General features: G+C 31.0%; 2 protein-coding genes across 3 annotated transcripts; one reads left to right on the top strand and one right to left on the bottom strand.

The window, feature by feature from the left end:
• Positions 1-222: 222 nt before the first annotated feature.
• On the bottom strand, positions 223-2,734 carry LOC132049538 (dirigent protein 17-like). Of its 2 annotated transcripts, none has more exons than XM_059440390.1 (2): positions 2,617-2,734; positions 223-1,102 (listed from the first exon to the last, which is right to left on the bottom strand). In XM_059440390.1, exon 2 carries the CDS (start codon positions 1,076-1,078, stop codon positions 602-604), a length of 477 nt encoding a protein of 158 aa, XP_059296373.1. In that variant the 5' UTR covers positions 1,079-1,102; positions 2,617-2,734; the 3' UTR covers positions 223-601. The 2 variants fall into 2 exon arrangements, with proteins under 2 accessions (XP_059296373.1, XP_059296374.1); XM_059440391.1 differs by lacking the exon at positions 2,617-2,734 and adding an exon at positions 2,336-2,593.
• A 5,317-nt stretch (positions 2,735-8,051) lies between these two features.
• LOC132050899 (E3 ubiquitin-protein ligase SGR9, amyloplastic-like) lies at positions 8,052-9,713 on the top strand. The gene is made up of 2 exons (XM_059442239.1): positions 8,052-8,689; positions 9,060-9,713. Exons 1-2 carry the CDS (start codon positions 8,133-8,135, stop codon positions 9,352-9,354), a joined length of 852 nt encoding a protein of 283 aa, XP_059298222.1. The 5' UTR covers positions 8,052-8,132; the 3' UTR covers positions 9,355-9,713.
• The last annotated feature ends 5,373 nt before the right edge of the window (positions 9,714-15,086 follow it).

The raw sequence follows: 15,086 nt of genomic DNA, 5'->3' as shown, positions 1-15,086 counted from the left end.
TTTTCATGTATGTGAGCAAAAGCTCAACCCTTAGCTTAATCGATATTTTCTGGACAAATGAACAACCTTTCCTTACTTGACTAGCTAACAAATCTACCAAATCAATATATATTTCATCTACCTTATTACTAGAGCTTCGTTTGAGCTTGCTTATAGTTTACCCTAGGGCGGATGTCAACGGTTCGAGTCCACTTATCTCCAATTCTAAAGACTTTGAAAATAAAGAACTTCAAACTTCAAATATATTCCTATTTCTTTTTGTCCAAAGTACTAAATAACATGATGGAGTCATTCTAAAAACATGAATTGACAACGCGACCAAGTTTTAAATATAATGAACTCCTGGAGATGACGCAACCAAGCAAATTGGGGACCAATTCTTCACTTGGTACACAACAAAAACTTTGCAGAAATGATGCCTTTGAACTAAACTGATCCATAAAACTACAGAGATTCAACTCACCAGACTACACCTACCTAACTACCATTCTCCACAAGATGTTTCAGAATTCTCATGGCTTGCTCTTGAAGCTGGAAAATGTGCTAATTCTATCCATAGGAGCTAAAAGGTACTCCATGCCATGTTTGACATGCCCCGAGTTCACCATGTCTTTTTCATTTTTTTTTCACTTTGATTTCTGGTTCTACCCCCGGACTTGAACGATTTCTGAATGGATCTCTGCTTCCTCTTAACGATCTTTGCGGCTAATGTTTTCAATGGAATAGTAATGTCCAAAGGCCGAAGAACTTGTTCCAACTCATGCCACTCAAGATCTTCGACATCGCCATCTTCATACTTCACCCTGAACCAACCAACTTCCGAATCAAATTCAGTAACTTTCCCATAGTAATACTGGTTCCCAAATAACTTACGAACTTCTCTTCCTTCAAGCCATTGACCAAAACCAGCTTTCTTATGTAATTCTGCATCAGTAACTGTTGGGCAGGGTAAAAAGGTGTCAGCAGTTGAAGAAATGGGAGGTAACCCGTTAATAACAACAGCCGGCTCTCCAGGTAACTCAAACACTCCAGATGATAAAGACGACTCCACATCACTTTCTTTGCCCGAAAAATCCATTTCCAGCAATCCTTCTAATCAACCCTGTCAATAGATGATTGTGTTGTGTTATAAAATGGAGCTTCTCACTTTCAAATAACAACTAATAGATGAAACATCAATTTATATACAACCAATAATCTCAAAACTTGGAAATTGCCGCAATTCAGATGCTTGTCAAAGAAGAACTAGAGGGAAAATAAAGAAGATAAGTTAACCTATTGCCTGTTAACAGAAAACATGCCATTTCAGAACACCTATCATAACTGTGCTAGATTCTGAGCAGCTTTAGAAAGTAAACAGCTAGTTGATAATAAGTCAATTAGTCAAGAATTCCAAATAATGACATGAGGAAACATTATATATAATAATAACACTCTCCAACGACCTTGCGGATTAATTCTGAGAAAAGAATTTCTAGCGTGTTTCTTGTAAAAATATGGATAACATTATGCAGGCATTTGACATCATTAATAAAGACCAACATTTAATAAAGTGCCATCTATTTGTATGTAAATGACTAGAAGTAAAACTGACAAGAGCATTCCTTCTCAATGTAGAAGGAAAAAAAAAAAAAAATTAAAAGCTGAAAGTACACTGCTAATCCATTACTCCCTTGGTCAATATCTCTCTTTATCATTCTTATTTACTTGCAAATATAAGCGAAACCCCGAACTACCAAAGCAACACAGTTAATGAAAAAGAAAAACAATAACTCTACCTCATTCCACATTTTACATTGTACAAACAACAACAACATACCCAGCATAATCCCACAAGGTGGGGCCTGGGGAGGGACATTGTATTCTCTACAAAAAGAAGAGAAAATAAAAGAAACAGCGCTATCAAGTTCGCAGGATCTGTAACATTGTAGCTATTCCCAGGAAAGTTAACTCATCGCTAGAGCAATATTCTAACCGTTAATAACTTCTATCGACGAAAACATTATTAGTGGTAATTAAATTTTGTCATCAAGTACTTTCTATACTAGTAATTCGCATGAAGGATCGGCCAATTAGTTGAGCATTTAACTTCCATATCTCGGGTTCAAAACCCCGCTGCTACGACATGCAGGATCTGCTTCTCAAGGTTAGTTTCGTCGCACGGGGCTTGCTGGCGGGTTCATGTTATTGCGCGAGAGCGGGGTTTTACCCGCTTGCGTAATAGAAGGAGAAGCATTGCGGTCCCTTACCATAAAAAAAAAATTATTTTTTCCTAGTAAGACTAAAATTTAGTACTGTATACCTTTATCCATGAATTAGCAAAATCACAACATACCGATAAACATTTCCCTGTTTTAATTTATTCCCCCTTTAAAGGGAGAACGTGCTCACACACTAATGCTAAATGGCGGATTAAACTGAAAGATGAGTACAAAATCACAACTTCGAAGCAATTAATCGCACAAGGAGAAAATTCAAATGCAAAGAAATTCAAGTTGAATTAACAATTAGTGCAAAGTTGTTGAAAATTCACAGGGGAAGAGGTTTAGGGGTTTTTGTTTCATGCGAGAAAAAGGAAGATTTTCTGGAAAGTAAACAGTGAATTAGAAAACTTACAATTAAAATTAATCGGAGAGACCGTTCGATGTTGGCGGACCAAATAATCAACAGGAATTTAGGTCCCAAATTTATAGTAATTTAATTCCACTAGTCAATTTGACACGGTCATAAAAATACAGTCAAACCTCTTTATAACAGCGTCATTCAGTTCGAATTTTTTTTAGTTGGTATAAAGAATGGTTGATATACACTTATACATTTAAATAATAGGTTTTTGTTATAAGCAAAAAAAATGTATAAAATTTATTTTTTTATTTTTTAATGTTATAAAAAGTAATAACAACATTATTTCAATTTTAAATCTCAAATATATGCGTACTTCACTAACTAACTATTAAAAAAAGTTGATGCAATTTCAACAAATTCATAACTGAATGTAGAAAATTTAAGCTCTAAGGCACACATTTTAAATCTACTTGAAAATTAAATTCTTTCAAGATTGATGGAAGAAATTTACAATTGTTTCGTAATATAACGTTTGTTTTCCTTTTTGATAATTATTTATATAAAAAAAATAGAAGACAATAATATCTTTAGATTACAAATATGTATTCATATGTAATATGTCATAAATATAGTATATTATAGAATCAAATTAAATATTTGGTCAAAATCTCTACACTTATTATTTATAATCACAGATATTAAATTTATATAAAGATGATTAATTATTATATTACCAAAACAAAACAAAAAAATTATAAAAAGAGCGTACTGTTATAAAGTTAGTTATTGTTGTTATAGGTAAAAAATGTTGTTATAGAGAAGTAAAATATAATATAAAAAATCGATTCCAAAAAAATTTAGCTATTATAGAGAGGTGTTATTTTATATGGATGTTGTTATAAAGACGTCCGACTGTATGGAGTAAAAAATATTATAAATAAAACATCAATCTTTACTGTTTGTTCAATTTCGTCTTCTTATAAATTCTCCAACCATAACGTTATCAATTGATGCAAGTGTATTTCCTAGATTGATTGCTCTCTTATGAAATTTTCAAGAACTTCATCATCAGAGATATAAAGCAAGTGCGTCGAAAAAAAATGGAATTAAAATCTCGAGTTGGAGGCGTCACATGAAAAATTAATTTGAAGGTTTAGATTACTGCTAGATCGTGTTTTCTCGATTAAAATAAAAGTTGATAATTAAGTAAGGTAAATGTTTTAATGAACATTAACTATTGATGTTGATACCGAGGGGCGGATCTATGTAGTGCGTGGGAGTGCCATGCCACCCTCACGCCTCGGTTGAAACTAGGTATATGGATGTATATATGTGTAAGATATAGTATAAATCCCAATCGTGCCACCTGGAATAACAATTGATGCTGTGGTGCCAATGGTTAGGCGCCTGATTTTCCTCTAACAAATTAACAAGTCTTTATTTATCTTCTCTGGATTCGTACCATTTCTCTTCCTATTTATTTTAAGCATAAAATATCAACAAGACAGTAAATAGTTTTGTTCTTCCAAAAAACTCTTTCTCTTCTCCCAGATCTTCTCCTCTCTCTTCGTCAAAATTTTAATAATTTTTTCCCTGCTACTCTCTTTCGTCGTTCTTTCTTATCTTTAATTTTACATGTTATTTTATTTAAATGGTTTAACAAAATGCAAAGAAAATGGTATGTTGAGTCTTGGTTCACGGTGATTTAAAAAAGAAATTTTCTTTATGTTGTAGTAAAAATTAAGTCTGTAATCTTGAGTTGATGTTCCTATATGAGCGTAATTTTTTCTACTGTATATAATATTTGGAATAATTTGTTTATGTAAACTGAAAAAGACAAATAATATGAACCATAATCCAAAGTTGATCAAACCGATCAAATGTGTACTCTATTAATTGGCCCGTGTAAATTGCAATACGTCTACATTTACAACAGTAAAGGCCTTTTAACTCTCTAAATTGATCCCCTTGTTGATATCTTGTTATGCTAGTTTCCATAATTTGATAATATCCTACGTCATGCCAACGAAATGATACTATCAAGATTATATTAAATACTGTAATTCAATTTTGAAAATAAAAGAACTATAAAAGATATACACATTGCTCTCAGGATACTGAAATTTGATTTAACACAAGAAGTAGTTCTTTTATGTGTTGTGGTAAACAATTACTTATGATATAAAATTAGTTTCGAGAGTGACAAATTCTTTTCAGAAAGAATCAACACAAGGTTAGGTTTAGTTTTACATTTATGTATGTATGCATTATTCTTCCTATTCATTCTTTTTCTCTTCTTTTATATTAGAATCAAACGTTTATCATCATGCCAAAAGTCATAATCGATCATAATATCGAGTCGAACTACCGTTGCACCTGAATCTCGCCGTAGACAGGACGTTGACATTATCCAACACATATATTCCGAAAGAGTGGGGACATACATATATATATTTATGCTCTTCTGCTTGTTCTTGTTCACCTTATTGGTAACAGAGATAATGAAAATAAAGGAGCTTATTGTTGAAGTTGCTTAAACAGGACACTAGCTTCTGGACAAAGTGATCCGACATTTCTAGCCACTCCATTCTACATTTCTACTCCACAACCTCACATCCCTCTGCGTCCCACTAACACATTATATTGTCCCACACTTAAATCCAAAAAGAATACCAAAAATCAATAACATAAACTATACACACAAAAAGAAAATAGTGAATAAAAAGGAAAGAGAAAGAAAGAAGATCAAGAACTCACCAAAAGAAAGAGCTGACATAGAAGGGGAAGAAAAAGCATGGAGAGAAAGAGAGACTGAAATGAATTTGCTATCAAAATTTACAAAGAAGAAAGGTGGAATCACAGTGGAGGAGGGGGTTCGAAAAATGCCCACACTTTTGATTTTATTTATGGAAACACCATGGCACGACGAAAGACCCACACTTATTATATGTAGTTAAAAGTTAAATTAATGTATTACTACAAAATAGTTACAGAGAATTTTTTGTAATAAATGGAGAAGCGTTAATCGAAATTGTGATAAAGTTGTAGAGAAAAGGTCATAAATAGTATTAAAAAAAAATAGGAAAAAAGTAGGAACCCAAACCTCTAAACTCCTTAACTATACACTTACGGTTTAAAAAAAAAAAAAAAAAAAAGTCCTCTAACTAAAAAATCAAACAAAAATCAATACTTATCAAATTTGGTCACCGCCTATTTTTTTATACTTAAAAACTTATATATTAAAATAAGATACAATTACTCATAAACCTGTGAAAAGAGATTAATCGTAAAAAGAAAAAAATAATATTAAAAATCAAATAATTAATAAGGTAAATTAGTGAAATTCTCTCTCTAATTGACTTTTTTAAAAAAACCTCAAAGTTCGTCTTGCTTTTTTTTTTCCAATTTTTTTTTTTTTTAATTTTAAAAAAAAAAAAAATGAGCATTTTGGCACCGGTGTTAAAAAAATAGAAGAAAAAAAGTCTCTAAAATTCGAAAAGACAAAAATGTATTAAAAAAACAAAATGAATTTATAAAAAACCATTCTAAAAAGAAAAAAAAACACTACTAAAAATCAAACAATTAAATTTTAAAGACTTTACTATTACTACAAATTATATAGAACAGCTTCTTTTTTATATATAATAAGATTTTTTTAAATCTTTTTTTTGTTAAGAAAATAATGTCATAAAAGAAAAACGATTATTAATTTAAGGCAAAATTAGTGAAATTATAAAATGCTTAAAAAACCGTGTAAAAAATATAATTATTTGTTATATTATTTTCATTTAAAAAATATAATTTCTACGGAGTCATTTTAAACGTAAAATTAATTTTTTATTTTTTTATGACAAAAAAAACCGACGGGAGACGGAGTCGGTAAGGCTTCCACTTTTTTAAAAAAAATTTTTAAAGCAAAAAATAATATAAATTAAATCAATGTAAGTATATGAACTTTAAAAAAATAAAAAAAAAGTGGTAAAGCCCTTTAATGCCAGGAACATGAAAAAAAAAAAGTTCGACTCTATATTAAAAAAAAAAAAAAAAAACGTCAAAATGTTCCTATATATTAAAAAATCAAACAATATTCTTTAATTTTCAAAAAAAAAAAAAAAATCGACGTGAGACCATGGACCCCATATTATTTTTTTTAAATATTTAATTGTTGTACGATGTCATTTATTTGTTATGTTTACTAAAATAAATATCTTAAAATATATATATATATTTAGTTTACAATTTAATTACTTTTTTATTTTTATTCTTACTCTAATAAATGTGAAAAGTTCAAATGAAGATCAAATAATGAATAAGGTAAATTAGATAACTTGAGGAAAAAAGTTGAGGTTAAAGAATGAACAAAAATTAAAAAAAGAAGCGTTTAAATAGAAAATCAATTATACTTTTGTTTCGTTTTAAACATGAATAATTTTAATTTGAATTAGAATTATCCAAATCAAAATTTGATAAAAAAATGTAAGTATTTTACTTTTAAATTTGTATAAAAAAATCGATGGAAAATAGTTTTCTTTTAAACAAGACTTCTCTTTTAAAAAGATTAATAAATTTTTAGCAAACACGGATATAATAAAGTTTTAGATACGAGACAAACTACTATGTTATATTAATATATTTTAAGTGTGTGTGTATATATATATATATATATATACTATCTAAACACAACTACATCGTATACGTAGATACACTATAAGGAATGTTTATTTAGGCATAGACCATCTAGTAAATGGAGAAGCGTTAATCGAAATTGTGATAAAGTTGTACCTGGCCTACTAATTTTAGATTAAATTACACTATTCAGATAAAAGAAATTACACTGTTATAGTGAATGTAACTTATATATGTATGTATCATTTCACACCCATTGACTGGGAGTAAACCATTGCCGTTGATTATAGTCTTGAACTACAGTTGTCTTGTACTGTTTTTACCGTCACATCACATGGCCATTATTTTGTTAGACTTTTCTTTTAGTCTTATTTTTTTCATGGTTCGGACTAACTCACCAAATTAACAAAAATGGTACCTTACGTTTAGAGGTAGATTCAACACAGTCCTTTAAATATAATCTTTATTTATTTTGGCCTTTTTAAGTTTGTCAAAAGTTAATACTTTTAGTCTGTGTTAAATAATTTAACAAACAAAATTTGTTAGATATAACAGAAACTATGAAGAAAAAAAAGATTTAGTTGGAATTCACATTTGAATTGAGGTGCAATTTTGGTATTATTTGCTATTTCTGATCTACTTTTTAAAGTTTGGTGTAACTTCTACTATTTTTGGCCAATCTATTTTTGTTGTCCAATGAAGGTTTTGTTGTGTTGCGAGTTTTTGGGATTTAGATGAAACATTTCGAGTGTTTGTCTAAAAGCGAGTACATTAGGTGACAAGTTTCTGCCATTTTCTCTTGAAAAGATAGATTGGGGGATATTTATCACTGGGTAATAATGTCATGCATGATTGATTTAGTCAAAGTAACACCTCTATATAAATCCCACACGTTCCAAAAACACATTTCTTTACCAGCATAAACACATGATCCCATAAAAATGGAAGAACAAAAATCCTTAGAGGCCATAATCATGTCATCTCTTTCTACCTTAACCCCTCTTCAACTATCAAAACTCACCCACCACTTCTCCTCCGTCTACCACCGGTACCACCATCGTATTTTATCTCTCCTCTCTTCTCCCACCCTCTTCTCCCTTACCCTCCACCACCTCAACTCCCTTTCTCTCCACCATAAATCCCTCCTCATCGGCCGCCACCTCTTGTCAAAACTCGCGATTTTGACGTACTTCATGCAGAAAAACACAATCCTACCACCACGTTCCACCACCTCCATGAATCTTCGGGACGTGGACGCAGTTCTCCTACTACTCCTCCTATGCAACTTGCGCCAACACGAACCAGGGGCGCTGGATGCCCCTCCATCGTGTTGGCGCGATATCCTTCGTGACTATATGGCTAAGGACATTTTGAAACTATCTAACATTGAAGGTTCTAGTAGTGAAGTGATACTCAAGTTCATTGAGCTAGTTGCAAAGTGCAAGGATTTTGTCAATGCCATGGCCTATGATGGTGGTGACCAGGGGTACAGCTACGGGTAAGAACATCTCCTTATATATATAAGGTTTAAGTTTTATGCTTTGACAGTTTAAAAGATACATATACAATTAAGTTACTTATAAAGTAATTACATGTACAATTTTATAAAAGAACATTAGTAATTGGTAATTAATCTAGTACTATAGCAACTAGAATATATACTAAACTTGTTATGTAACTATATAAGTTACGTTGATAATGTAAAAATTATTTATTGTCACATGTAAAATGTTGAACCCCTCGACATAAAAAGAATCTTACCCCTCGACATAAAAAGAATCTTTGAGTCCCACGTTCGAAACCAAATGTGATATTTTTATTCATATTTTTCATTTTTTATTAGAATTTTTTACTCCGTCACGTAACAGTGAAGGAAAAGAAGGGAAGAAATTGGCAGCATCCGTTGCGGTGGTGGTGGCACTACCGTCAGTGGAAGCAAGTGGCGGCGAAAATGAGTGTGTTGTATGCAAAGAAGACATGAAATTAGGCAGAGATATTTGCAAATTACCATGTGACCATCTTTTTCATTGGAAATGTATATTGCCTTGGTTGAAGAAGACCAACACTTGTCCATGTTGCCGGTTTCAGTTGCCGTCCGATGATGTTTTCGCCGAGACCCAACGGTTGTGGGACGTTCTGGCTAAGATGAGTGGTGCCACGTAGATAGTTAACTGCAGCCAGAAAATTATGTTAGTGGATTAAATTCTACTAGCAATCATTTTCAGCCTATCTAATCTATCCAAAAAATATCTGTACAGAGACACAGTTAATAGTTCCAAGTGGAGGGCAAATGCATCAATCATGAGTTATGGGACCCACCGGACGAATTAGGAGCACAACAGGTTCATCCGAATTCTCAATAGCTGAAAAATTATAATGTACATATAAAGTTAAAGTTCTATTTTTATGTAATTTTAATATTTTTTGTTAAATATCTTAAATTCTCACTGTATGTACTTTAGTGATGATTTCAGAATGTATAAACTTTAAATCTATGGAAGTTAATAAAATAATTGGTTCTATTTGAACTTGTGTTAAAGTAATGGACGTTGAGCCTAATTCGATCAGGCTTGCTCATGAGGTGAGTACTATCCAAGGCCACATAAAATATCTAAATTCCTTTCTCATTGCCAATGTGGGATCCTTCACACCCCTCCTCACGCCAAAGCTTGACATCTGGAGCTTAGACAATTTATTACGGAGGCCAAAATCGATGAATCGTGAATTGTAATGGACCTAACTCTAATATCATACTATTAAAGTAATGGATCTTGGCCCTGGACTGTCCCAAGACCATATAGAGTCCCAAATCACGTAAAATTCTTTTATTTCGAACTGTCCCGTCTATTTATTATTTCTGGTAAAAGTTTCTGTATTTTTATCTCTCTCTGTATAGTTGTCTGTTGGAGTCAATACATACTTGTCAGCTTGAAACTGTTAGCCTTTAAAATGATGTGGTGGCATCTACTTTAATTTAAGAAGAAAGGAGTCATTAATAACGTTGAATATAATGAATGGATCGATATTTGGAAAATGTATAGAGGTACTGGGATTCACTCGTTCTTGATAGCGTACGCACCAATGTGGTATTCTTCTTGACTATTTTGCTTTGTGGCTGCGGTTACGTGTTTAGATATGCGGTACAGGTAATATATGGATATGAAAATGTTCATATCTAGTATTTTCATTGTTGATGATATTCGATTAGGCATAAAATTTTGAGAAAAAGAGAGTATTTTCAAAATTTATGATCTAAAACAAGTCATAGATACTTACATGAATAATAAATCATCTCATTAGTGATAAAATTAAAGGGTCAAATTAAATTATTTTTATATGTGTGTGTGTGTGGATAGATTAAAGAAAATATGTCACATAAAATAAGGCAAAGGGAGTAATACTTTAACAAAAATGAATTGAGATAAGATGTAAGTGATTACTACATACGGCGGCGGAGCTAGAATAGCAGCTAAGGTTAGATAGAGCTCAAAAAATGCGGTCAAAATTTAGTATTTGTGTTAAGAAATTCATTTCATATTTATAAATAAGTAATTCAGAACCTAGAAGATTGCATTTTTTAGAATTTAGAACCCACTAAAAAATTTGAATCCACCTCTAAAAAGATATATAAGTGTCTATATTAATTAAGTTAGGTTATTCAAATTTACATCTGAGTATAAGAAACTTTACATTGTCAATATATAAAACTTAAATAAGTTAGATAATTATAAGGTGGGAAGTCAAAATCTTCATTCAACTTCTATGCGATATATAATCAGCTGTAACTATAAACCAAGTTGCAAAAATTTTAATTGTTTGAATTTGAGCAAATTAGCTGCGTCTTTAACTAAGGAGAAAATCTAGGAGATTGTTGATAAAATGGTCCTATTTTGCTAAAACCATAACCAAACTCATTTTTACCAAAGGAATAGATCAAAAAAGTAATCTGGGTTTCATTGACTCCCTTAGTTCTAAATTGTATTTTCCAAAACCTCCTTGTCATTAAGTTTCTTAACAATGATGATATTTGAAGATATCATTATATTTCTCAACCTACAAAGAGGAAGTCACATGGATTTAGGAAGGGCATTTTGTATTGGGATTCTTTTGTTTACGTTCCTTCGGTCAAACTTAATTACCAGCAGTAATCCAAATATACAAAATCTACACATTGATGTGTATATTATATGTATCAAATATGTATATTATACTTATAGTGTATATATATAGTATATGTTAAGTATAAATATATAAAACCTATATAATATATGTATAGTATATGTATATTATACGTATAGTATATGTATAGTATATATGTTAAGTATAAATATAAAGGGAAAATTTCAATAATGTACAATCCAGCATACAAAAATTACATTTGTGTAGCCGTATTTTTTAATTTACATTTGCATAGCCATTTTTTCGCGGTATACAATATTATGCAACAATATATAACTTTATAAACCTGTTGTAGACAATGTATTAACCTTGTATAAAAGTGTATAATAATGTATAAGAGGTGTTTATACACACTTTTACACTTGATATACAATATTATACAAACTTATACAAGCGGTGTTTATACGTAAGAAGTGTTTATACACACTTCTTACATATATAACACACTACATACACAATGAAAAGGGGAATACACAGAGATAGAGGAACGAAACAGAGGCACAACAAAGGCCATTTTTTCTGGGTATACGTACTTGTTTATTCACTGGTATAGGAATAGAGAGAATTCATATGGGTTAGGCAAAAAGCACAACATAAAGAGCACGTAGCAGTAGAGAGTTTAGGATCTGGGAACAAGAAGTTGAGAGCACAAATGGGTTAGCAAAAACAGATACGCACACAATAGATTAGGCAGCGGAGAGAATGAAGGAGACTACCTCTCCGGCGGCTAACGCGGTTAAAAAAAATAAAAAATGGGCTAAATCGGATAATTACTTTTCCCAAATCAACATAGAGTGCAAAATCCCACCTATATATTTGCTTGCTATTTTGTAAATTAGATCACCCAAAAGTGATTAGCATAACTTCTGCACAAAGATGACACACACAAATTGAGAATTAGTCCTAATTTTTGAAAGAAAAAAATTATTAACAAACTTTTGGAAGTGATTTACCCATCAGATTTTTAAGATGCAAATTTTATTTCCAGATTATACTTTTCGGATATTTATAAATAAAACTCAAAATTCGACTTTTGGTCTCATGACATCCCTAATTATAGCTTTAAAAATATCAAAACTAAGTCAGAATTAGATCAAATGATTTCTTGTTTGAATATTCTTGATTTCAATTTGTGATACAGGTAGTGCAGGTGACAAATTTGTGAACATGGTAGCTTTGTTTCTATAAACATAACAAGAAGTTTTCTTTATTCTGATACAAAATTTTCATTGCACAAAAAAATAACTGGATCACACCCATGGCATCATATGGTGCTAATATAACCAGACATTTTTTACATGAATTTGAACTTAGAATATTCTTTTATTTTTTGAAATAAAATTTTCAAATCTAGAAATTAGTAACAATAATAGTATAAACTATAAAGGATAGTTCGAAGATAACAGGTGAATAATTAGGTAAATTAGGATTGCAAAGTTCGATTTTTCTTTCATTACTTCGCTTTGTTCATAATATGAAAGAATACAACATGTGAGTAATTTATAGTTGCAACTTACTCCATGTGAAATCCTCTAGTACAATGGACATTTCTAGTATGAATAACAAAGAGATGAGGAGGAGAAACCAAATCAATAAAATATCATCAAAAAAAACTGACAAAGTGAAATCGAAGGCCCGTGTTTGGTTTGATTTGGTTTTATATTAGCAAATTAACTAGATGATCAATTTTTTTGTTTAAATAAAAAAGCGACTCTCAACCATGAAAACCTCTCTTGAAAATCAGAAAATTTGACTATATCTCTCTAGGTACTATTTAAATCAAAAAATTCGGATACGTATTGGAGACCGACTAAATTCGGATAGTAAGCCTGCAATTAGCCCTGGGCGCGCTCCCAATAGAGTTTTTTACATTTATAGAGACTCAAACTTGAGACCTCTGAATAAGGGTGAAGAGATCTCAACCATCTCACTACAATCCACGTTGGTTATTTTAATTTTGTCCGCTCTCTAAGAGATTTTATATAAAAGTAGGCTCAGCAGCAAACCATTACTTTCTTCCTCCTCCTTTTCTTCTTACTAATGCAATTTCTTTCTTTCTTTCTTTTTTTTAAGGTGTTCAAAAGTATAATATATGCAATAAAAACAAAAAAATATAAAAAAATGGCATAAAACTTCGACTATTTGGTCCACAAGACTAAACGGAAGCAAAAAGAAAGAAACAAATTCAACGAATGGCTTCTTGGCTTTGAAAACAGAGATATGTCGATCAATTAATAACTTAAGTATTTCCTTCGATTGATTTTCATTTTGTGTAACCATATGCTGCACGCCTGCACTCAGCGGCGCTGGATCCATATTTCAGTTATATAAGACTTATAATAAAGTTCACATAAATTAACATCAAAATTGATCTTGTGTACATAAATACTTCAATATATATGCCTCATAGATACTTTAATAAAAAAGAACTTATGCAGAGATATGAATATGTGATAACACATGTAATGTAAGATTGTCCATCGTCGAAACTTGTGAACATTTAACAACATTAGTACAATGAAAATCATACTAAATTTAGCATACTCGGCAAAATTCGTGAGCAATTGAACAAAACGCAGATAAGAGTTTTCATCCGACAAAACTTATGAAAAATTTAACAACATAAATAAAAGGAAGATATTACTAAATTGTTCGATAAAATTTGTCAACAATTGAACAAGTGTAACTTTTCTATTCTTCCTATTGTTAGCGCCAAGGCTAATTTTGCAAAACTTTCTTAAACATAAACAAACTAAAATACTGTCTTCAAATAATCCTATCGGTGCCTTTTCAAACAAAAAATCCTATTTGTGCAAATACATTCTTTTGGTACATGTACAATTATGGGATCTGAAGTAGGAGAATCGAAAGAACAAGTTTTCAGCATGAATTCAGTATTAATTCCTAAATATAACATAAACAACCATTTCATCTATCATATCGGTCGAGTCAATCCGATTCGTTCTTATTAAGACCTCGCGGATGGAGAGGAATTCAAACCCCTGATATTTATTTCTATAAATACTTCGATTTTCGCCCGTCACGTGTGGAAATCGACTTTTCCAACCTTTTCGTACATCCATATTAGATTTTCTTTATTCACGCTTCGCCATAGAGGCCTATACATCTATGTATTCACTACGCTTGCCTTAAATTTTCCAAAGCTAAATTACATAATAAGACTATTTAACTACTCTCTATCTCTATATTTATGTGATGGTACCTTTTTAAATCTGTTTAAGAAAAGGTGACATATTTTTATATTTAAAATAGTTTAATTTTTAACCTCTTATTTATTTATAACCATAAAAATTTTATAAGCAAAATTTTGATCATCTTTTTTAGAAAAAATAGATTTACGTTATGCCCAATTTAAATCATTTACAAATTTCTCATTATCCAAAAGATTGTCTACCTTTTCTTTTTAGTTTGTCCCAAAAAGATTGTCTCCTTTCTATATTTAGAAACAATTTAACTTTATCATATTTTAAAAGTCTTCTTTTATTTTTTAAACTTTATCAAATTAAAAAAAAACAATCTTTTTTGAACGGAAGGAGTATCATCTAATAATTTGGTAGAGGCGAAGTATTTAACTAGTATAGTTGAGAAAAGATTTAAAATTGATTTGCACAGTACTAGAGTAGTACTTGAAGGTTGGTAGGGGCTGGGTGTTTGTCCTCTTCCTGTCAGAGACGTGTAAGTTTCCGTGCCTAAAA

The sequence above is a fragment of the Lycium ferocissimum genome, chromosome 3 (genome assembly GCF_029784015.1).
Source record: "Lycium ferocissimum isolate CSIRO_LF1 chromosome 3, AGI_CSIRO_Lferr_CH_V1, whole genome shotgun sequence".
NCBI lineage: Eukaryota > Viridiplantae > Streptophyta > Magnoliopsida > Solanales > Solanaceae > Lycium > Lycium ferocissimum.
The sequence above is the reverse complement of the archived record's forward strand: the minus strand, read 5'-3'. Positions and strand labels throughout refer to the sequence as shown.

What these genes read in the sequence shown, in the direction of transcription:
- LOC132049538 (XM_059440390.1), bottom strand. Translation starts at nt 1,078, where the DNA reads ATGGATTTTTCGGGCAAAGAAAGTGATGTGGAGTCGTCTTTATCATCT.
- LOC132050899 (XM_059442239.1), top strand. Translation starts at nt 8,133, where the DNA reads ATGGAAGAACAAAAATCCTTAGAGGCCATAATCATGTCATCTCTTTCT. An exon ending in GACCAGGGGTACAGCTACGG is followed by an intron (nt 8,690 to 9,059) that starts GTAAGAACATCT and finishes GTCACGTAACAG; the next exon opens with TGAAGGAAAAGAAGGGAAGA.